The sequence below is a fragment of the Equus asinus genome, chromosome 1 (genome assembly GCF_041296235.1).
Source record: "Equus asinus isolate D_3611 breed Donkey chromosome 1, EquAss-T2T_v2, whole genome shotgun sequence".
Taxonomy (NCBI): domain Eukaryota; kingdom Metazoa; phylum Chordata; class Mammalia; order Perissodactyla; family Equidae; genus Equus; species Equus asinus.
Genome location: NC_091790.1, coordinates 125,495,967 through 125,519,952, shown reverse-complemented (window position 1 = coordinate 125,519,952; position 23,986 = coordinate 125,495,967). Strand labels below are relative to the sequence as shown.

Genomic DNA, 23,986 nt, shown 5'->3' with positions numbered 1-23,986 from the left:
TTCTGGGATGCCCGGCAACTCTTGCTTTCTGTGGGGCTGTGGTCTCCAAAGTCCCAGGCTTGGGTCTTTGTCTGTTCCGGATATGGACATTTTGAGAACCTGGTGATGGCATAGACCCTCTCCTCCCTGAAATGTTCACGCCCCTCTGCTCTTTTCTCTCTGCCACTCTCTGCATCTCTCTTCTTTCTGGCACTCTCTCTCTGGCACATGATCTCTCTCTGTTGCTCTGTGTGTGGCTCTGTCTCAATCTGGTCTTCCTCTCTCTCCTGCAAAGTTCTAGAGGTTTCGAGGACCCCCTTAAGCCTACATGAGCTGTAGCTTTAAGAAATCCTAGCTTAAAAATAGAGGCAGGGAGTTCTCAGCTCTAAATGAAGCACACATTTGAAACAGAAAATAAAATATAGGGGGAAAAAAACTATGCAATTTTTTTTTTCAAACAGTTTGGGGAGTTTTGACTCCTCACCCATCACCAATTCCAGAAAGATGATTCTCTAAGGTTTGGGGGTGTTCTATTCAAGTGATAAAAGCCAGCACCATAGCTTGCACATATTGGTCCCCCATGTTGAAATTGCAGCTGCAAAGACTGTGGTGCTGTGCTATCAAATATTTTTTTATTTTTATTTATTTTTTTTTGAGGAAGACTGGCCCTGAGCTAACATCCATGCCCATCTTCCTCTACTTTATATGTGGGACGCCAGCACAGCATGGCTTGACGAGCAGTGCCATGTCCACGCTCAGGATTCAAACTGGCGAACCCCGGGCCGCCGAAGCAGAACGTGTGCACTTACCCGCTGTGCCACAGGGCTGGCCCCAAAATATCTTTTTAAAAAAGATAAATTATCTAATTTGTCCCCTTATCCATGAGCTATCAGAAAGGGGGTTTGAGTCAGTCATCCCCCCTTTAATAGTCTAATCTGCACCAAAGGAGTAATTTCTTGTTACTAATAAAAGAAAAAATAAGTAGTCAATGACTTGCTCTCAAGCAGCTGGAGACCCAGAGGGTGTGTCGCGTTACACTCTATACGGATGGCTTCGCCACCTGACAGGAACCAATCTGGGAGCACCAGAGATTCCATCAGCTCCTTTGCTATCTTTGATTTCAGCAACCCCTGGGTGGACTGTGATACTGCAAATAAATTACAGTCACAAAACTGCTTTTGGAGTTTAATTTGGGAACTTCAAAATAGCAAGTGATAATGTACTACTCATGTTATTCAGGTATGTATTTTAAAGAGAAAGATGCAAGTCAAAAACTGCCAGTTGCTTGTCTTCTCTACCACTCTAGAGTGTCATTTTTCTGTAAATTAAGTGTCTCTCTTCCATTGGCCCATTTTCCCTGATCTCCACCGGGCAGCATTCCCTTTTTGTTGCTAACAAGGAGGAAGAGAGAAAGCGGCTTTGGTGAAAATAAATTCTGTCCTCAGAGTAGCCATTTCTAGGCATGAGATCTCTTTAAAGGAAACTCCTGACCTCATACAGTTGAAAACGATTAATCAAGTTAGGGTCTAAATATAAGAAAGTATCTACTAGTTACAAGAAATGATACAAGTCATACGGAAAGAGACCAAGAAGACTGAGCAGTGTCAAGACTTGTGTGGGGGGCCAACCTGGCGGTGCAGTGGTTAAGTGTGCACGTTTCACTTCTGGTGGCCCAGAGTTCGCCGGTTCAGATCCCGGGTGCGGACATGGCACCACTTGGCACACCATGCTGTGGTAGGCATCCACATATAAAGTAGAGGAAGATGGGCATGGATGTTACCTCAGGGCCGGCCTTCCTCAGCAAAAAGAGGAGAATTGGTAGCAGTTAGCTCGGGGCTAATCTTCCTCAAAAAAAAAAAAAAAAAAAAGACGTGTGGGGTCTGAGATTTGACCCTCCTGCGAGCTGACAAGTTGGCCTGCTGGCAGAAGACTGGACACGCTGGATCACAGAGAAAAGAGAGTTATAGCAACAGCAGTAGCCAGAGTAGCAACATTTTTGTGTCAGTTTCTCAAGAGCCAATTCGCATAGAGGGATGCAAGGAAGGCAAGGTGACAGCTGCCCATGTAGCGGGTTGCATTAGAGGAGAGAGAACTCTGAGCTTGGGGAAGCTGCATCTTTTATAATGGGCAGTAAGCTCACCTACTCTCTGCTCTAGAGGGAGAAACTATCTCTAGCTTCCAAGGCTGTTTGCTACACATGCAAACATACTTGAAAACAATTGTCTGGAACTAAGGCAGTGTCTGCTCACAAACACATAGTAACAAGAGAACACCATGTAAGAATGGTCTCCCAACAACCATGACACTGAATTAAAAATATCTATATAAATGTGATCAAGTGTATATAGCAACGATGATAAAGTGCACTTTTCTTTACCCCCATACGCTTACTAGGACCACCTACCTCTAGAATCCACCAAAACAAGGCGAGCGCAAAGAATGCCACCCAGCAGTGTCATTTAACACCCTACTTGAAGAGCCTGACACTGAAGGAAATATGTATCAGAGATAAATCTGGTCTTATTTATCCATGGAGCCAATAGCGCCAGAAACCACATTTCCAGGACCTGATTTGTAGCTCTTTTTAATATCAGTACTCTACTGAAATGCCCGCCTGGTGGATTGTGATGGGAACACCCGCAGAGCCAAGAGAGGTGGACAACAGTCCAGTCTTATGAAACCAGTTCTTCCCCAGGCAAGACACATCATGGTGGCAGGCGTAGGAATACCTAACAAGTGAAGCATTTCTGGCACTTGTGTCTGAGTCGGGGTGGAAGGGAATGCCATGAAGTCTGGATGGTTCTTTCTCACTCATAGAAGACCGCAAGAAGCCACCCAATTTTTCACAGGCACGTTACAAACACACAGTAAGGGATACACTGAATCCCAAAGGAAACGGCACTAACCCTTAGTAATAACTCTCCAGGATCATTTGGGATGAAGTAAATTGAAGTAAGGAGAAAACAGTGGGGGAAATTACTGGTGCCCCTGTCTTCGTCCAATTCGAAAATGGCTTTCACAAAGTTCCAGTTACCACACCCTGAGTTCTTTTGTTTTTTCAGATAGACCACAGACAAGAGGGTCCGCCATCCACAGTATTTCCCACTATGCCCTCTTGGGACATTTGAGCCATTAAAAGGTCCTGAGTCTAATGACCAAAGACAGGGGTGAAAGGGACAAAGAGGACAAAGGGAGAAAGAGGGGCGGGGGGACAGCATCCCCAAAGTGGCTGCACCCAGGGAAGGTTCCCAAGAAGCAGAGGGAATCCCCAGGATCTTCGATTTAGAAGAAAAAATGAGGTGGTGGTGGGGATGTGCCCCTGAGCTGTTTGCCCTGCCTTTCTCCAAACTGTCGGTCACACGAAGGGTGGCTTGCTGAGCAATGCTGGAGGGACAGCAAAAAGAACAACGATCTCAGTCCTAGGGGGCTGGGCATGGAGCAGTGACCAGCGCAGAATTAAGCCATGGAGCAAATGTCTGGCTCCCACTTGCAGCCTCTCCTGCATCGTGACAGAGGAACGGTCATCTCCCAGATGCTCTCCCACCTGCTTCTCCAGGTGTGGGCCTAGTGCCGGACTCAGACTGGCTCTCTTGGCGGTGGCCCCTTCAGTCAGTATCCCTCAGTGAAATAGTAGACTTGGCTCAAAAAGAACTCATGTTCTCAACCACTATGTCTTCTTGGAAAGAGCTGAGTGCACGCACATGCTCATCTATTGTTGGTAAACTGATTCTGCACGTTGCTCTTTCATGGGGTAGGTGAAAATCAGATATCTGTGTGTTACAGGAATTGCAAAGCACACTATCCTGAGCTGCTCTTCCACCCAATTTTCCTTCTCAGGAAACTGATGAAAGGGTCTTCCATGATCAGGTACTAAGGCCAAATCCAGGAGCTTTTTGTTCGGAAGAAGGCAAGATGAGCCTGAAAACAGAGGGGCAGCAGCACAGAGCCTGGTGGCCCTGCAGCTCAGGAGCAGGGAGCCCCTCGATGCTCAGGACCGAGGGAGAACCGGCAGGTGGCCAAGGACCCCCACCAACCACTGAGCCTCCTTGCCCTCACGCCTAGCCCCTCAGCTCGGGGGCCTGGCTCACTTTGGATGCAGCTCCTGCTTTCACTCGTGTGGGTGGGACTGCCAGCAAGCCCCTGTGAGAGGCAGGAAAGCCTAAGGATCAAGACGTGTGGAGTCAAAGAGAACCGGTTTGAACCTCAGCTCTGGAACCATGTGACCTCAGGCAAACCGCTCAACCTCTCTAAGTTTATCTTCTCCTCTGGAAAATGAGGAGAATGCAATCTACCTTGTAAGATTAATGTCGGGACTAAATGAGATAGGACATGTAAGCACTTAGCACAGTGATAAATAAATGGGAACTATTAGTATGTGCTAATGTCATAGCTGCCACCTGCTGTAAGAGCACAGACATGGTAGGCTGAGGTCAAACTCGGGCATCAGACTATACACAAATGACCCAGAGGCCCGTGCGCCACCTGGGGACCTAGAATAAAGTGTCTAAGTTCTGCTCCTATAGGTTCTGATTAAATTGGCCAGGATTAAGGTTTAGGCTTCAGTTGTTTATAAGGCTTCCAGGTAATTCAAATGTCCTCTCAGGTCTAAGACCCACTATCCAGGCTGGGAAGAAAACAGTTGAGGTTTCTTGAGGAATCTTTTATTATTTATTCAATTGGCAAACACTGATCCCTTTGATTGGCCAAGCAAAGGACCAGGTGCTTGATTTCCAAGACCCAGCCCCTACTTCAAGGATCCTAGAGTCTAAGAGAAGAGACAAACAGGTGAACGGACAGTGATAATACTGTGGACGCATGCCATGATGGCGTAAATACTGGAAGCTGTGGATATACTTTGGGGGGGGATCTAATCTAGCTCTCCAGATAGAGCCTGTTTGTGGAGAGGGTGTTCCAGACAGAGGCAATAGATTTTGCAAAGCCCCAGAGGAGAAAATACATAGAACATCCCAGTTGCCCCAAGGAATTCAGTAGGACTGGACCTTAGTTCAAGGTCAAAAGATGAGGTTGGAGAGGCAGGGACCAATTCCTTGTAAGGAAGGTGGAGAGGGTGGAATTTTAAGTAGGAGCTAGAGGGGTCACAGCTATCTTTCGAAAGATTATTCTGGCTACTAGGTGGAGATTAGATCAGAGGGAGGCAAGACTGGACATGGGGAGGGCAATTCCAAGATGGTGTCAGCAATCAAGGCAAGATTTAACAAGGGACAGGTGAGAGGTATTAGTGGAGGAAGAGCGTGGTGATCAAGAGCATGATGGGGCCAGGGATGGGGAGTCGGGGCGGAGGTCCAAGCTTGTGGCTCCTGCACTCAGAGGAAGTCAGACCCTGAGTGAAGGAAAGGAAGGAAAGTGGGGTATGTGTTATGTGGTAGGATCAGAGGCCTTTAGAGGAAAGGTTCATTCTTGTTTCATCTGAAGACCATAAGTTGGGTGGGTCAGGCCTAAGAGAAGTCCTGCAAATTCTGTATTTTTCCATATTCATACAGCACACGGCATTCTAACAATAAATGGAATACCTAATTAATCTGAAATCTTCTTGAGGATTTAGATGGGTAAAAGGGAGTTTTAATTACATGAAAGGAGCATGGCCTGGGAGAGTCTTGGAATAGAAGGCAGTCAAGGCCAGGTGCACAGAGCTTGTCTTTTGTTTCCTTCTCAACCCAGGAATGTGTCCCAAATCTTTGCTTTCACCACCTGACCCAAAGATGCCTCAGGTGAGGGCCAAGATCAAATACCTGAAAACACCTTGAAAATGGAAAGCTATAAATAGGTGTTGGGTACCCTGGTTACAGAGCGTGTGACAAAGGAAAATCATCCTAGTAATGTGTTTTGCAAGGCAAATACGTAAGCAGAGTTGTAAGCAGCTCCATTTATTTGAGTAAATAGCTTGTAAATAAATCATTGGTAAACATTACAAAATTAAATACATTTTCCAAAGCTTGCCAGTATACAGAAAATTCACAAACATAGTTCTTTTAAAAAATAAAATATGTTCAGAGCACCCTTGATATAAAACGCCTGACCCTTGTCCTCTGACAGGGCCACCCAGAGACATCTTACAGTAGGTGGGGTTTCTGTGGGGAGGCAGCAGGGGCTCCTGGAGGAAGGAGAGTTTCTCCTCTGACTTTTTACCCCGCCCACATCCATCTGAATTATGATTCTTCTCCAAGGAGTTGGTATATAACCTCGAGGGGCAGGGCAGGTGCCCCAGACCCAGCTCCAAGCAAGCGGATTGGGGTGCGCAACTAGGATCAGGAGCCAGAGTCCTCACCACATGCCACTGAGCAAAGCCAGAAACACAACCTCCAGCACTGTTACAAACCAGCGAACGTTCCTGTGTCAATGTTCTTGAGAACAGGTGACACTTTCTCATGTCTGTACCGGCTCAACCCTCAGTTCATACCTGCTCTGGTCTGATGCTACCCAGGCACAGAAGTGACCAGAATCTACTTCCAGGGAGGAAGAGATCTAATCTGCTAACTTCCTTATGACCTGCTTTCATGGAGAGAGAATAATACACAGTATTTGACTGAAAGCAGAAAACTAATTGCTACACAGTGCTTCCACTCCCATTGCAAAAGACCACTCAAGTAGCGTGGGCGTTTCTCTAGAAATCTGAATAGTTCTTCAAATTAAGGGTTCATTAAACTTTAAAATACCACAAATGAGGCAATAAGGACATGACCTGGCAAAGCATCCCAACTAATGAAATAATATAAAGTCCATAAATAAGCCCTTGACCAACTCAACGTTTTTGTAGTGTAGCTCATGAAAATAAGGGATACACAGAATTCATTCACTTTGGTGCATAAAGTGAATGTTGAAGGTCAGCAGCACTTGCATGAAGAATGGCTAGTGGCCTTTTGAAAACACACGTGCTGTGACCTCCAATTAAAGGACGACCACAAGTTTAGTCCACCCATGTGAAATAAAACTCACATCTACATTTAACTTACTCGTGTGTAGATATATACAAGTAAGAGAAATTCCACATGAGGCAAATGTACAATCAAAGAAAAAAGTATTACCAACCAGTTGTAAAAAACCATCATCCCTATATAGTTAGGTCCTAAACCTCTGATTTCTCGAAGAAAATGCTGCCTGGCCCAGCCCATCCTTGGAGGTCTGCCTGGTTTGATAATCCCAGTTGGGCTGAAACCAGAGTAGTGATATCTTTGTTATTAAAATATTACACTAACAAAAACGTTTAAAAACAAAAAAAGGAACGCTCTTCAACTGATGTCTAATAGATGCCCTCCCGCCAAAAAAACGTTGCTCATAACTCTTCTTTAATAAAAGTCTTCGAGAAGTCCAGATCCCAGGGCCCTTGCTTGGTCTCTGGGAGAGTTCCGCCCTGGGCCAGAATTATATGGTCTTCTTCTGCGGGGGGTTCAGTTTTCTCATGCCTCTTATCCGAGACAGCAGCTCCTTGATAAATTCCTAAAAGAGATCAGAAGAAGTTAACATGAGGGGGTCACTCTACTAAAATTGGGATTTAAAAATCTGCTTGAAGTAACTGATGTCATCCGCTATTAATCTTAGCTGATGAGCTTGGTTGGACGTGTTAACCCCAACGGGTACAATACAGGAAATTCAGATAAAGGAAGTGTTCAAATTTCACACCACAACGCCTTCTACTGCTATACTACTGTCTTTAGGAGAAAACCAGGCTGCCCTCACTCACTGATATTATCTACTTGGCCCCTGAAGGCACATGTGGTTCACGTAAGTGTTTCTCAACCTTTGATAAACCTTTAACACCTGCATCTCAATCACCCAGGGGACACGCAGAGTCTGACTTAGTAGTTCTGGGTCGGGGCCTGAGAATCTGCATTTCCGGCTAGATGCCAGGTGATGCCAGTGTTAGTCTCAGGACCACACCTGGAACAGCGAGGCTGGGCCGGTGGTACTCAGATTTGAATGTACATCAGCATCGCCCCAGGGACTTATTAAACCACAGAGCGCCGGGCCCCATGCCCAGAGTTTCTGATTCAGTACGGCCGGCGGGGGTGGGGGGCCTGAGAATTTGCTTTACTCATCAGCTCCCACGTTGCTGCTGGTCCCAGGATCCTGCTGAGAACCACAGGTCTAGAGCACAATGAGTCTTTTGACTGCAAATCATAATTAAAAACACACACAGAGACACACGCTTTACATTTACAATCCAGTACACACAATCACACACCTGAGATACAAATTTAAAGAATGAATACTTGCCCTACCCAATAGACTCTATATTTCTATTCCATTCTAATTTCATTGAAAAGGTCATGCTGGGGGAGACTCACTAAAGTGACCCCCCCACCTGCTCATGGATGAGAACCCAAAGCCCGGAGAACAATCTAGAATGGTTCCATTTATACCATCAGAAATCTTTCACTGCTGCCTTGTGTTTTAAAATATTTGGCTACCAAATAAGTCACATTTATTAGATAATAATAACCTTAGCTTCCTATTTTCTATTTGTCAAAGACAAAGCTGACAGCCAGTCAGACTCTTCCATCAGCAAGTGACAGGTGGTAAATGACAGAACTGAGCAAAAACACTAAGAGACCTTCCTCTCCACTGTGGCCTTCTGGAAACAGCTCTCAGACAATCTCGCCCACCAATCGCAGCCCTTAGCTTGAGCTCCCAGACTAAGCGAACCCTGAAACTACGCTCCAGCTCTCCAAAACAAGATTAAATATTTAATATTTTGTTAGCCACAATTTCTTTCCTTTATATAATCTCTTTGCCATTATAAAAGTAACGTGCTTTTTCTAGAAAACACAAACCAGCAATAATTACTCCTCAGAATGAACCACTATTAACACATTTTCTTCTATGAAAATTATTTTAACCTTATTAAGATCATACTATATAAATATATCCTTTTATTTTTACTTAGCCTTATGTCAAAGCTTTTTTGCACAACATTAAAGTCCTAAAAATTAATTTTAATAGTTATATGATCCTTTATAGTATGGATTTCCTACATTCTGCTTAATTCTCTCATCACTGGATATTTGGTAGGTTCACAGCTTTTCAAAATTATAAACAATGCCATAATTAACGTCTTTGTGCATAAATCTTTGTCTGCAATTTAGATTATCTCCTTTAGAGAGCTATCCAGAAGTAGGTCAAAGGACAAAAACATATTAATCACCACCATTTCTGACACTTGGACAGAATGGAATATATGAGAAGTAAAATGAGGCCCTATTTTAATTTTCTGAACACTATTTTACCTAATTTAAAGAATCTTCTAGGATGAAATAATGCCCAAGTTTCCCACTTACATTCACTTTTTATTTTGAAAAGTTAAATGCATTTCCTATGGCCCCTTTTAATATGTGGTTTATGCTGCACAATTTCAATTTCATTGTTTTTGGAATCTGTTACTCAAACGACTGCTCTGACAAGTTTCAGCATTTGAGTGTAGATTTCTTTTCCTTATTTCTTATTTTTTTTTAAAGCAAAGGTCAGAATTACAAATGCTATCATTTATCTTGTTAATAACTCTGGTAATTTTTCTGCACTACTTCAATAACATTTTTCATCAAGATCATTATAAAAATAAAGACTAAAATCAAATAAAGAATAACGTACCTTAAACTACGGACCTCTCTTCTTCAAGACAAAAGTAATTTGGTAATTTAAATCAAATTCAAATTTTCTCAAAAAATTCGTCGTGATGTGCATAATCTCAGTGATTAAAAAGTTTAAATAAATAACTCATCTTGTATTTATGATATATTAACATTAATGAAAAACCTAATTTTAAATTTTACGTTAGCATAATTTCTATGTCTATAATGCAATATAGTGTATTGTGCATATTTTAAACTGTTCATTAAAATTTGCATAACGAGATACTTAACTGAGTAAGTCAAAAAAGAGCAAGATCAATATTTATTCTCCAGGAAGAAACTTGACAACACCACTTGCAACAGAAAGATTTTGTTGGTTTCAGATGATTCTCAAAGAACATTCAGGGATCTCTAAGCAAAAATACTGATTGACGGCTCTTGGTTCACGTTACTCAAAAATACTTAAGGTAAGTAACAACATATCCCATTTACTTCCAAAACAGATGACCCAGACTTGGGTCAGGGACACTAATTTCATCAGAGAAGGGCTGCCCCTTTGAGGAAAGGGGCAACTGAATTGAGACCTGAATTAACAAAGAGAAGCCAGCTTGGAAAAGATCTGGGGGATTGGGTTATGCGCGAATGCAGAGCCATGGAGAAAATAGCAAGACAGCGGGCATTGCTGGTGTAGGAAGGCCAAGGTGAGCATCGGGGGGAGCCATGCTGGAGGTCAGCTCACCAGGCCGTGTTGGCCACAGTAAGACAAGGAGAGACCATTCTTGGTACAATGGAAAGCCACTGGCGGCTTTTAAGTAGAAGTGAAACATCATCTGATTGAGGTTTTTAAAAGATCCCTTTGGCTGCTGTGCTGTGGAGAATGGGTCTTACGAAGACAAGGATGAAAGAGACAGCAGTCTGCAGCTGCGGCAGCGGTCCAGGCAAGGGATGCGGGAGGCGTAGAGTAAGTTGATGGAAACCGAAATGGAAATCAGGGGGTAAATTTGGGATCCATTTCAGAGGCAGAGCCAACAGACCTCGTTGCTGGACTAAAGGTGGGGGTAGGGTACAGCAGGGAATGGGGACAGGAAGGAGGGAAGGGAATTCACGTCACTGTTCTCATCAGAAGAAAGGTGGGGCCATTTGTTGAAACGGGATAATAGGAGGAAAAAAACCCCAAACAAAATAGATTTACAGATACGAGATGCCTGCTAGACATCTGAGAGGCGATATCAAAGAGACACATAAACATGACTTCGGGTCTCAGCTCATGGCTGAATGCATAAATATGGGCATCACCAACACAGGTCAGTGGCTTTCCACTAAAAAAACAAACAAAAAATTAAAATACCACGTGTGACCCACACATAGTTATAGCAACCTAGTAGAGATACAAGGCTGAAACTAAAGTTTCATGAAAAAAATATAACTCTTACTATAGGTAATACTTCTTGATACTTTTTATTCTATCTTATTTTGAAAGAAAAACAGGTCATGACCAGGTAATAGGTTACCACCCATAGTTTACAAACACAACGATCTTCACCCGGGCCGTTCAATACAGTAGCCATTAACCACATGTGGCTATTTAATTTTAGATTAATTAAAATAAATAAAATTTAAAATTTAGTTCCATCGTCACACTAGCCACATTTCAAGTACTCAACAGCCACATATGGCTGGCGGCTACCATATTGGACAACGCAGACAGAGAATATTTCCATTATCTCAGAAAATGTTATTGGACAGCGCAGATAACAAGGCTCTGAACTGCAGGACTAGATGAGATAACTTGGAGGAAAGTGTCAATAGAGAGGAATAGAAGGCCAAAGACCAAAGCCGGAGGCCCTCTGACAAGTGAGGTCTGGTAGAAGTGTTGGAGGCAGCAAAGGAGACTGAAAAAGAGAAACCAGTGAGATACGGGAAATCTCAAGAAGTCAAGAGAAGAAAATGTTTCTAGAAGGAGGAGGTGCTCAGTGAAGTCAAGTGCTGTAAGAGGTTAAGTCAGTCACAGAGAGAGACAAAGCCATTAGATTGGGAAGAAAGAGGCCATTGTGTCCAGGATGGGAGACACTTTAGCAGAATTGTTGGAACGGAAGTTCCCACCACCAAAAGGTTCCCAGTGTCCTTTTGTTTTGTAAACAGTTTTATTTAAAGTATAACTGCCATGCTATAAACTGCATATATATAAAGTATACAGGGGCTGGCCTTGTTGCCGAGTGGTTTAAGTTCGCGCGCTCTGCTTCGGAGGCCCAGGGTTTCACTGGTTCGAATCCTGGGCGCAGACATAGCACCGCTCATCAGGCCATGCTGAGGTGGCATCCCACATGCCACAACTAGAAGGACACACAACTAAAAATGTACAGCTATGTACCGGGGGGCTTTGGGGAAAAAAGGAAAAGTAAAATCATTAAAAAATAAAAAAATAAATAAAGTATACAACCACCACAAGTGTACCATCTGCACAATCAACATAAAGGACATATCCATTCTTCCAGAAGTTTCTTCATGCCCCTTTGCAATCCCTCTCTCTTCCCCCTGCTCCTCTCATCTGCCACTCATCCCCATTGCCACCTCATGCCACTGTTAGATTAATTTGCATTTTTTAGACTTTCATATAAATAGAATCATGACACTAAGTATTTCTTAATCTGGCTTCTTTCACTCAGGATAATAATTTTGAGATTCAGCCATATTGCTGCATGGGTTAATAGTTATTCCTTTTTTTATTGCTGAGTAGCATTCTGTTGCTTAGAAGTACCACATTTTGTTTATCCACTCACCTATTGACAGAAATTTGGGTTGTTTCCAGTTTGGGGCTATTACAAATAAAGTTGCCAAAAAAATTCATACAAAAGTCTTTATATGGAACATGCTTCCATTTCTTTGGGGTGAATAACCCAGGATTGGAATGGCTGAATCATTGATCTATCTGTCTTTACACCAATACCACACTGTCTTGATAAGTATAGATATATAATAAATCCTGAAATCAGGTAATGTTAGTCTGCCAACTTTGTTGATCTTTTTTTTCTGAGCAACATTTCTTATTTTTTTAGTGAAGTCACATTGGTTTGTAACATTATATAAATTTCAAGTGTACGTCACTACATTTTGACTCCTTTATAGACTGCATCATGGTCGCCGCCAAAAGTCTAGTTGCCACGTTGATCTTTTTAAAAACTGTTTTGGATATTCTAGGGCCTTTAAATTTCCTTAAGACCTTTAGAATCAGCTTATAAATTTCTCCAAAAAAAATCTGCTGGGGTTTTGATTGAGATCGCATTAAATCTGTAGATCAATTTGTGGAGAACTGATATTGCAACAAAAACGAATCTTCTCAGCAAGGTGTATAGTTTTCAGGGTACAAATATTGTACTTCTTTTGTTGGATGTATCCCCAAGTATGTAATATTGTCGATGTTATTGTAAATGGTATATCTTTTTTCAATTTCCGATTGTTAATTGCTAGCATATATAGAAATACAATCAATTTTCATATATTTCTCTCAGATCCTGCAAGCTTGTTGAACTCATTTATTAATTCTAGTGGCTTCTTGGTAGACTATACTACATTTTCTACATAGATAATCATGTTGTCTGTGAATAAAGCCAATGTTACTTCTTCCTTTCCAATTCGGATGCCTTTATTTCTTTTTTATTGCCTAAATCTACTGACTAAAAGCTCAAATACAATGTTGAATAAAAATGGTGAGAGTGGACCTCCTGAGCACGAGCTGATCTTAGAGAAAAGCACTCAGTCCTTCATCACTAAGTATGTTACTTGTAGGTTTCTTTACAGACGTTCTTTACCAAGTTTAGGAAGTTCCCTTCTATAAGTCGTTGAGAGTTTTTATCAGGAATAGATGTTGGATTTTGTCAAATGCCTTTTCTGCATCTGTTGACATGATCATAGAGGTGTTTTTTTCCCCATCTAGTTTCTTAATATGATGACGTACAAGGTCTCTTTATTTGAGAGCTAAGGGTACCCTGTTTTCCTTCTTTCTTTTTTTTTAAGTTAACACTTTTATTGAGGAATAATTTATGAATAATAAACTGTATCTATTTAAAAGTCAGAACATTTCCATCACTCCCAAAAGATTTCCTGTCTCCCTTTATGGCTCATCTCCCCTCCATCCACAGCCCCAATTTTCTGTCCATAACTATAAATTATAAACTATAAATTAGTTTGTGTTTTATGTAAATACAATCATTCATTATGTACTTTTTTTGCCTAGCTTCTTTCACTCAACTTAATGATTCTGAGATTCACCAACGTTGCTGTGTGGATGAGCAGCTCATTCCTTTATACTGCTGAGTAGTGTTCCACAGTATGGCTATACCACAAGTTGTGTATCCACGCATCTGCTGATGGACATTTAGGTTGTTTTGAGTTTTTGACCTTTGTGCACAAACGTCCTATGCATATACCTGTCCAAGGATTTGTGTGGTCACATTTTTTGTTTCTTTTGGGTAAATGCCTAGCAATGCAATGGCTGAGTTGTATAATTGTATGTTTAACTTTTTATGAAATCCCCAAACAGTTTTCTAAAGTGGCTGTACCATCGTACACTCCCACCAGCAGGATATGAAACTTCTAGTTGTTCTATATCCTTGCCTACTCTTGGTATTGTCAGCCTTTTTAGTTTCTAGCTGTTTTAGAGAGTGTGCATAGATGATAAGATGCTCCTTTTTTTTGAGGAACTTGTCCACTTTCCTTCACATTCTCCACATAAGTCTCTGACCTCTGCTCTTCTCTCCCCTTTGTTGGCCACCCACCTCTGCCCCTGACCAGTTGATTAAATGCTGGCATTTTCCAAAGCTTGGTTCCCAGGCCTCCTCGAGGCACTGTCCCTCAGCTGGCCATTCCCCTCATACTGGGGGCTCTCAGGCCTCTCCAGCTGTGCCTTCACCCCTGAGACCCAGGCCTGTATCTCCTGTGGCTTCTAGGGATCTGCACAGGGATGTCCCATGGGCACATCAGCCTCAAAATGACCAAAAGTGACCTCACTGTTACTTCTCCCCTCCTCAAACCTGCCCCTCACCCTCAGGAATTCACAGTTTCTGTTACTGTGTCCTGAACAAATCATCACAGAGATCCCATTTCTCCCCAAATTAATCTATAAAGTTAATGTAATGCCAATCAAAACACAAATATTTAAGAATAGTCAAGATACTTTGAATAAGCAAATTGTGGGTTCACCTCGCCCTTACTATGAACTGATTATAAAGCCCTGGTAATTGTGACAGTGGGCAGGGATAGACAATAACCAGAAGCAGGTTGTATACATTAGGGAAATTTGATATACAACCCAAGATGGACTAACTGCTCAACAAATGGCACTGGGACAATATGGCGAAGTGGAAAATTAGATCCCTACCTCACGCCATACACAAAAATAAGTTCAAGGTGGTTGAATACCTGGGTATAAAAAGCAAAAGTGAAAAGTTTTAGAACAAAATTTAAGGAGACCATATTTAAGACACTGGAGGAGTAAAAGGTTTCCTAGACAGGATTTTTTAAAAACCACAAGCCATAAGAGATGCTGCTGATCAATTTGACTTCATTAAAATTTAAAACTTCTCTGCACAAAAGGCAATACAAGGGAAAATAACCTCCAGTTTGTGAAAATATATTTGCAACCACACAAATGTCAAAGGATTGTCATCCACAATATATAAAGAACTCACAAATCAACAAGAAAAACACAAACAAGTCAAAAGAAAAGTAGACAGAGGATTTGAAATGGAATTCTCCGAGAGGTAAACATGAACAGCCAATAAGCACACAGAAAAATGGTCCTCATCCTCACCAGCCAGCAGTCAGGAAAAGGTAAATTAAAACAATGAGATGTCATCAAATAGGCAAAAATTTTAAAGGTTGGCAATACCAAGTATGGAGATGATGAGGTTGGAAGGGAATTCTTAAATCTTGCTGGTGGGCATGCAAGCTGGTGTAAACATTTAAGAGCAATTCCATTTCTTGGTATATTCCTTGGAGAAACTCTCGTACAGAAGGTAACGGGTCAAGAAATTGTTTTATTGCACCATTGTCCATAATAGTGAAAAACTGGACATAAATGGGTGTCAACAGAAGAACGGATAAATGTATTGCAGTATATTAATACACAGGAATGCTATCCAGCAATGAAAATGAATGAACTGGAGCCTCCTGTATCAACAAGGATGAATCTCAGAAATCTAATGTTGGGCAAAATAAACAAGCTGAAGACGAAAACTTGCAAAAGATTATTTATATAGGTATAAAGCATGCAAGATAATCCATGTGCATAGCCCTCCCTCCTGCTTGGTAGCGAGAGTCCCAGTCCTCTGTGTTTTCCTAGCACAGTGCTAAACGTACAAAAGGTGCTCAGCAGAGGTTTGCAAAGTAAATGAATACGCACACGAACCAATTAATTCATACAACTGCGGCGTTAAAGTGAGGCGGTAGACAGAGGAGACGCTGGAATCTTTGTGTATCAACTGGATGAGGGGGTGGAACTGTCCAAAGTATCGACGGGTCCCAGCTCCTGTGGAGGAAGGTTCTAGAGGTTCTCTTTTAAACACTGGAAAACTAGCTGACCTCGGGGAGATAAGAAAGACAAGAAGCATTTGCGGAAGGAGCCTAGGACGCTCGTACACACATGCACACGTGCGTGCGTGCACTTGTGCACACACACACACACAGAGAAGAGAGAGAGAGAAAAGAAGCAACAGAAAGAAAGAAACACTCCCAGTGACCTTGGAGACTTGACTTCATATAACACGCAGCCACCTGACTTATGAAACTTGTAGCAAGAAAAAAGGGAAATGAGTGGATCTGGCAAGAGCCGTGAAAACAGAAGGTCCTTCCTCGCTCTGGAGTTTCGGCCGTGTGGCACTGTCACAGGGCATAGCATCGTGGTGGCCATGCTCGACTCCAAGCTCTCGTGCCCTGATCCCTCCTGGGCCCTGTGGCTTTCAGCCTCCACCCCCTCCTGCCTGCTCTGGCCTGAGCCAGAGGCAGCAGATGGACACACATTTGTAATTATCACCGTAGCCGGGCGTCTGGGACCCTTCCCTCGTCACTCAAAGTGATTCATCTGTTACAGTCAGTTGGTGAAACTGCGCTGTTTTAAGGAGGATGGGTCCATGGGAAAGTAGGAAAAGGAGAAACCACAGTATCATTGCAAAGCACTGCTTTGTGCCTAATCAAAGTGCAGTTATGTCATTCTTCCAAGCATTTGGAGTCATTTAAAAAGATAAATAAGATAAACGGATATTACGTGGTGGCCCTTTGATTAGAAGTATTTCCTGACAAAAGGAGCTTTGAAAGAAATGCTTAAAACCGCTGCTCGGTGAACAGCATCGCTAAGCGCAGTACGTGGAATTGTGTGGATCATGCAGGCTCCAATAAACTGTGCCCCGCAGAACTCTAGATGCTCAATGGCTTGTCCAAAAAATATCATCCACCCCTTACTCAGAGTCCAAGGCAGGGCGAAGAGAGAAACAGCAGGCGAGGATCCTCAAGGCTGGGACCCACATGGGTCAGTGGTTCCCCTGTATCCTGTCTCCTCTTTGTCACCCCAATCAATGCACTAGTCATTTTCTAAAAAATGTGTATTCACAGGGGCCCTCTGCTCGCGATCCCGAGTCTCATGTCAGATGACACCAAACCAAGTCAACTCGAGCAAGTTTTACATGACTACCTGGCACTTCTTCCAAAAAGCATGACATTCAACAGATGATGTGGGATTCAGGCAAGGAGTGATCAGGTGGAAGGAGAGAAGAATTTCCAGATCCACTGATGTTCAGATAAGTGAGGGCAATGGAAGGGTCATACGTGCCTCTTTTACAACCTGATGACAACACCTGAGAACTGTCCCAAATGGCAAAATGTCCTCACCCAAAGGACCAGCTAAGCATTTAAAAATCACACTGTAAACTTTTATAGGCTTGAATATCCAGGTCACACAGGAGGACAAACAGGCAGGCAGTGAAACAGCACTGTCGGACAGGGTGTCCCCAGCCCTGGGTGGCACTGGGACTTGCTCCCTGCAGTCACAGGTGTTCTTCAGCACCACAAGCCCCAACATCACTCATCACTAAAATATTTACTTTGCCCCCTCTTTTTGGGGGTGCGGGAGGGGGGTGTTTATCTTTAGAGAGGTCCATTTGCCGGCAGAGCACACCAGGACAGAAGTTATTTTTCATTATCTGAAAAGAGGCTTATGAATCTGTTATAGGTAAGGGTTTGTGCCTACTGTCGTTACAGTCACTTCTACCAACATAAACTCCTGAAGGTCTTAACTGTATCCGGGTTGGTTTTCCCCCGCTTCTTTAACTTAAAACCATTGACACTATTTTGTCCATTTATTTTCTTGACTATCTGCCTCCTGTAGAGATTAATTTGTTCTGCTGGTGAGAGCAGTTCCATTAATCTATTTAGAGATTCAGACCACTGCTCTTAGACTAATTTATTTTGTACCCAAATTCTCACCTTTATCTGTATGCAGCAGAATAGCTCATTTGCCCTCACCATATGCAGACTTACTGGCATTTAATTCTTCCTTCGGTACTAATAGGTTTCTCAGAATCTGCACACTTAGGATTCAATGTAAAATAAAATCCCCTATAAATAATCCAACCACAGTAAATAATCATGGAGTAAATTCAGCAAAGTTATAATCTCCCACTTTATAATCACTGAGAAAACTAAAGTCATTTCATCAAAGGTCCCATTATCCATGAGGGAGAATATTACTTGCTACAAATACCTGAATCTCTCTGAAATGAAAGAAACCCATTTCCAACCTGTGTGAGATTCTTTAGTGGTTGTGACTCCCTTCGCTAAAGATATAGAAATCCCAGAGTCATGTGTCAAATGGCCTTGAACTCATATTCTTTCTTCTGTCCAGATGAATCTGAACACAAGGAGAGAAGATGGAGCTATTTTTAATACAGGATTGATGAGCTTTAAAAATATGATCATTCCTTCTGAATTTAATGAAAAAAGAAAAGGGCATAAAATCACAATCGATTACTTGAAAATGCCAACCACTTAAAAGTCCACTGCCCATTAAGGCTGGTACCTCCTCCATCACGTCTTTCAAAAAAACAATCATTAACTACAGGGGAAAAGCATCCACAGGCCAAGACCCATGTGGTTCTTCCTATAACAGCATCTCCTTTTTGTTTCCTTATATTATATCACAAGTATTGTTGCTATCATCGTTATCATTATTCGCACGGTCATCCTGCTTCCAAGAGCGTGTGGTAAAGAATTGAACCTTGCCCAAAAAGAGGTCTGGGCTTTGCCCTCAGCTCCTGGGAGGTGAGCTCTAAGCCCTTGGAAGGTCCTGCCTGATAAAAGTGTCTTTGTTCACCTGAGGGCCTTGGACCACGCTGGAGTCTAGTTATGTGATTCAGGGGGGGCGCTTTGGGTCATCTGGTAACAGCTCAAGATCCCGAGGGGCTGGAGACTGAGGGCAGCCATGTGGGCAGTCAGCCATGTCTGTGTGACTGAGTCCCAAGAAAAACTCTGGCGTTCCAGGCTCAGGTGAGCTTCCCTGGTTGGCAATCCTCTGCATGTGCATACGGTCACACACCATAGATGAGAGAATTGACAGCATCCATGGCTCCACTGGGAGAGGAGAGCTGGGGGCTCTGTGTTTGGAACTTTCCTGGACTCTGTCCCACGCAGCCCTTCCCTTGGCTGAGTTTAATCTGTAGCCTTTGACTGTACTAAACCAAAACCACGAATATAACAGCTTTCAGTGAGTTCTGTGGGTCCTTCTCAATTATCAAACATGAGTACGGTCTTGGGGACCCCTGATCTTGCAACTGGTGTCAGAAGTGAAGAAGGTGTTGTGGACCGTTCTGTAACTTTGCAAAGAGTGCTGAATAAAGACCAGAAAACAAATGCAGAGTTTTTCTCCATGACTGCACGTCCTCAGCAAGCTTAACTAACATTTCTGGGTTGATTTTCCTCAATGAAGACCATCTTAATCAGATTCATATATATTCCCAAGGGGAGCTTGTGCTCACCTAGTAGGAATTCAGAGAAAGGCAGTGAGAAGTAGACAGAGCACAGGATGTGGGCTCAAGTGTGGGTGCAAATGCCAGCTCCAGCACATCCTGGCTCTTTCTTCCTGGGCACAGGAGGCCAGGGGCACAAGGAACCCTAATGGAAGTGTGTGAGCGACTGGTATACTGGACCAAAATCCTTTTGGCCACTAGGTAAAGATACTCATCTTTCTGGTTAATAAATCTCAATCCTTTATTACTTACTTGGCTAATTACACTAAAATATAATTAGGCTTTCATAGCCAAGGGCTACAACCCCTAAAATATCTTTTTCAGCAATTCCAGTCTTTCTTTGGAAGCTCCCAATTCTCTCACTATTCAGAAACATTGTTCTGAAAGTGACAGCTTTTAAAGGATGCCTTTCAACTCATTATTCTAGCATTCAAGCTCCATTCCTCATCCAAGCCCCAGATTGCTGTCTTTTTTGAGGAAGCCCCATGAGAGACCAGATGAAAAGGCTCCCCAGTGTAGATACTCAGACCCATTGAACTGGAGCGAAATGGAGCTTCCTCGGCCTTCTCTAGCAAGTACAGATCCCCTAACATCACATTCCATTAAGCAATTTGGTTCCTAACTTAGGGAACCACGGGGTGAGCTGACACCATGGCATTTCTGTCCTTTTATTCCTATTTTAATATTTTTTGAACACTTCAATTCTCACCATAGTTAACCATGGCCTTGTGACAGATTGTTTTAAAGATGCGGGTACACGTTTGCTGCTTTGTCTAAGTCCCTAGATTAGTTACAGGCACACAGATGTTCAGTAAACATTTGTTGAGCAAATGAATAAAGAGCATATAGCAAAGTGCCAAGCCACGTCTCTTCCCATCGCCAACACAGCCTCTCTGTGTTGTCAATAGCCAGTTTATATCGTCTCTCCATGGCAGTCAGCTCAATGAACCTGGGCTCTGAGTACTTCCACGTAAACACAAATTGAACTATATTTTCAACAACAGGTTAAAATGCTAAATGGATAGGGAGCTGATGCGAGCAGGATGAGTTGACAGCGGCCACCACCAAAGCCTGTTGGAAAAGTGAGATGCAGTCACCATGACACCGCAGCAAAAGAAGGAGAGTCTGCCTTTCTCCTGCCAAGACAAAAAGAACAACACGGCAGCCCTGCCTCTCCAAAAACACTGGTCAATTTTTATTTGCAAACCACGATCAGACACCCCTTTCCTGTCCCATCTTGTGGCTATGACATTGCCATGACCTGGGGGATCACTGAGACATGGAACGCTTCTTACCACCTACTCGCAGATCTAGTCATTGGGCATGAATCCCTGATGCATATCAACTTACAGGCTTTGATTGCTAAAATGCTGGGTCATATCACAGCCTCTATTTCCCAAAAATGAAATAAACGCACAGAAAGAAAAATCTGATGTTTATCAGAAAGCAATGTCACAGCCACCTTCCACTATAAAAAGAGATTTTAAAAAGTCCATTGATTGGACTGGAGCTCCCCTAGCAGATGGTAAGACAGATGCCCTCAAGCCCATATTAAATGCATTTTCTGCCCACCATTCCAGTACCTCCCAGTGTGTGCTCCTAAGATTTGAAAATCATGCAAAGTAAGAGTGAGAAACAGGAAAAGAAGCTCCTCTGGGCCTAGCCTCGCTAGCTGGCCCCAATACCCTACCCCTGATTTCTACGTGTCCACTAGGCTGTCACTACTGGTCATTCAAATCTAAGTAATAACCAAAATAAAATTTCTCCTTTTCTTCTGGCATTATACAGAAACGTCCTTTTTCTGTCCTTAAATCAACTCTATTATAATATCAACTACATCAGAAATGACATTTACTCTGGGGGAAAAAATTAAAAACACCATTCTTACCATCACTTATAGTCACTCATACATGAGAGTGGTGACCACAATTATATTGCTGTGTTTTGAAGGGTCTAAGTCAGTAAAGATTTATACGTCAAGAGTCCACAGTTTGGAATATGAATCAAAATGGGGAAACACAAGTCCTTTTCTTATTAGTAAGGGATCCACGTAGGATGAAACCATGGACCCGAAGTATATGACAGAGAGTGACACACCAAAAACAACATCACTTCTGTGAAATTAGCAGATTCTTTAAAGTCTGCGCTTCAAATTGAATAATTGAAGAACATCATTACTGGTGAATTTAGGCATTTTGCATATTTAATATATAATGGAGAAGCACTACCTTATATAGAAAATGTATTAACTGATAACAATACAGTCTTGCGCTACACAGTGACATTTTGGTCAATGACGGACCACATATATGACAGTGGTCCCATAAGATTAGTACCATATAGCCTAGCTGTATAGTAGGCTACACCATCCAGGTTTGTGATAAGTACACTCTGTGATGTTCACACAATGACGAAATCACCTAAGGATGCATTTCTTGGAACATATCCCCGTCATTAAGCGACACACGACTGTAGTGTCAATCTCATAGCTTTGTTGTGAAGACGAAATGAGTTAATGCACATGATGTACTTAGATCAGTGCCTGGCATGTGCTTAGTAATTATTTATCTATTGTTATTATTGTTACTGTCACTAAAATTACTATCATTGCAAATAATTGTTACTTAAAACCCAGAGAGGTGGTTATTATTACCTCCAGTTTATTGAAGAGGAAATGGAGGCTCAGAGAGGTTGAGAAAATTGCTTAAATTCACACACATTTAGTGCTGGTGCCGCCACAAGACTCTGGACTCGAAGTCCAGGCTTCTTCCTACCACCCACTCTGCCTCTGCAAGGAGACTATAAATAAATGCAGCCGAATCAGCAAAGACGTCTTCTTTAGATTTCTAACCTCAAAGTGGCATAATAATTGTATGTACAATTCTTTTGATCAAAAAGTAGCACCTCCAGAGAAGGCTACCTAAAAAAGAACATCATTAATTTGCAGGCATTTAGTTAAGACAGGACAAAGTCCTTTAATGTCTAAATGTCTTGCAAAGTCAAGTAGCTTAGGAAGACGGGCAGGATGGAAAGAAAAGAGGACATGAGCAGATGTCAGAAACTCAGGGTTGAGTCCTGGTCCCTCTGCACACTGCTGTGAGGTCTTAGACGCGTTACGCAAACGCTCTACTTCAAGTGATGATTGTGAGGATTAAACAAGATAATGCTTGTTACTGCATGTCAACGAGAGAACTCAGGGAAAATGTAAGCCACTATTTTTATCATCATAATCCAGGAGCCAGTAAAATCTGTTTTTTATTGACATAATAAGCTCAAAGTCAACACTCGCCAATCATTTCCAAGACGATCCTTTAATAGATAGGAACTTGACTGAAATTTCTCAGCATTTTATACCATTTTCATTCCTGGAAACCATGAGCTAAACAAAGAACACGGACATGTTCTCTTGTAAACTCCAGTCTCTTTTCTTTCTTTCTTCCTCTGGAATTCTGAAAACATTCAAATTCTACATCCCTTCAGCTCACAAGCCGCCTTATAGAAACCAGATGAGGAATACTTTTGTCCCAGGGAGGCGAGACCTGCCATGTTCATTTACCTGCATGGCTGTAAACAAGTGTAAATATTGTGCTCCCTGGAGACTGCAAAAACTCGGAGGAGCAGGGGGCTCATGACAGTCCAACCTTCCCCACCTAAACCACCAAAACATGAATTTCTCCACCTCGGAGGAGAACTGAAGAAAAAGGGAATGATAAAGAGAGTAAAGGGCATGCCTACACCTGCCAGTCTGGATCCACTCTCAGCAGCAACCCACCCACTCCCACATCACGTGCCAGTTCATGGGTGAGTGAATTGGTGGTCTAAATGGTGGTCTCGCGCCTCCTTCCCATCCCTGCTTCCACAAAGTTTCAAGTCAGACTATCAACCCTCAGGTAGGAGTTCAGAGCATCAAACTCTTAAAAAAAGGACAAATCTCTCCAGAAAAAGGATGTCCAAATAGTGACAGTTTGAGGAGGCCCCCTGTTCCATAGATATACACCACAAAAAATCAGATTTGCAACCTGGTCACTCCATAGTGAGGCTCACCAGTGGACAAGCTGTGCTCACACACACAGAGGCCAATCAGCTTACTGGCTCCCAACACTCAAAGATGGATACTGCCAAAAGTCAGTAAAAAGACACAAAAATAGACAGAAAAAAGGTGGGATTCAGAGAAAACAGAGACAATGCAGATAGCAGAATAATCTTAAAAACAAAAGCAAAGCAAAGAAAAATTTGATTAATATCCTCAAAGAGAGAAAAGAATAAAATGCATCCATGAAATAAGAAGAAACATTAAAACAAAGTGAACAGAGATTTAAAAAGGGCTCTTGGATATTAAAAATAAGATAGCTGAAATTTTAAAATATCAGTAGAAAGGCTAGAAGATAAAGTCAGGGAAATCTGTCAGAA

The 23,986-nt window shown here is 42.4% G+C and overlaps 1 protein-coding gene across 1 annotated transcript in view; it reads right to left on the bottom strand.

The window, feature by feature from the left end:
- Positions 1–5,848: 5,848 nt before the first annotated feature.
- PPP1R14C (protein phosphatase 1 regulatory inhibitor subunit 14C) overlaps positions 5,849–23,986 on the bottom strand; it is an 87,826-nt gene continuing 69,688 nt past the window's right edge. Inside the window, exon 4 of the mRNA XM_014850619.3 lies at positions 5,849–7,434. Coding sequence (XP_014706105.1) covers positions 7,360–7,434 — 75 coding nt within the window. The 3' untranslated portion in view covers positions 5,849–7,359. The remainder of the gene's footprint in view (positions 7,435–23,986) is intronic.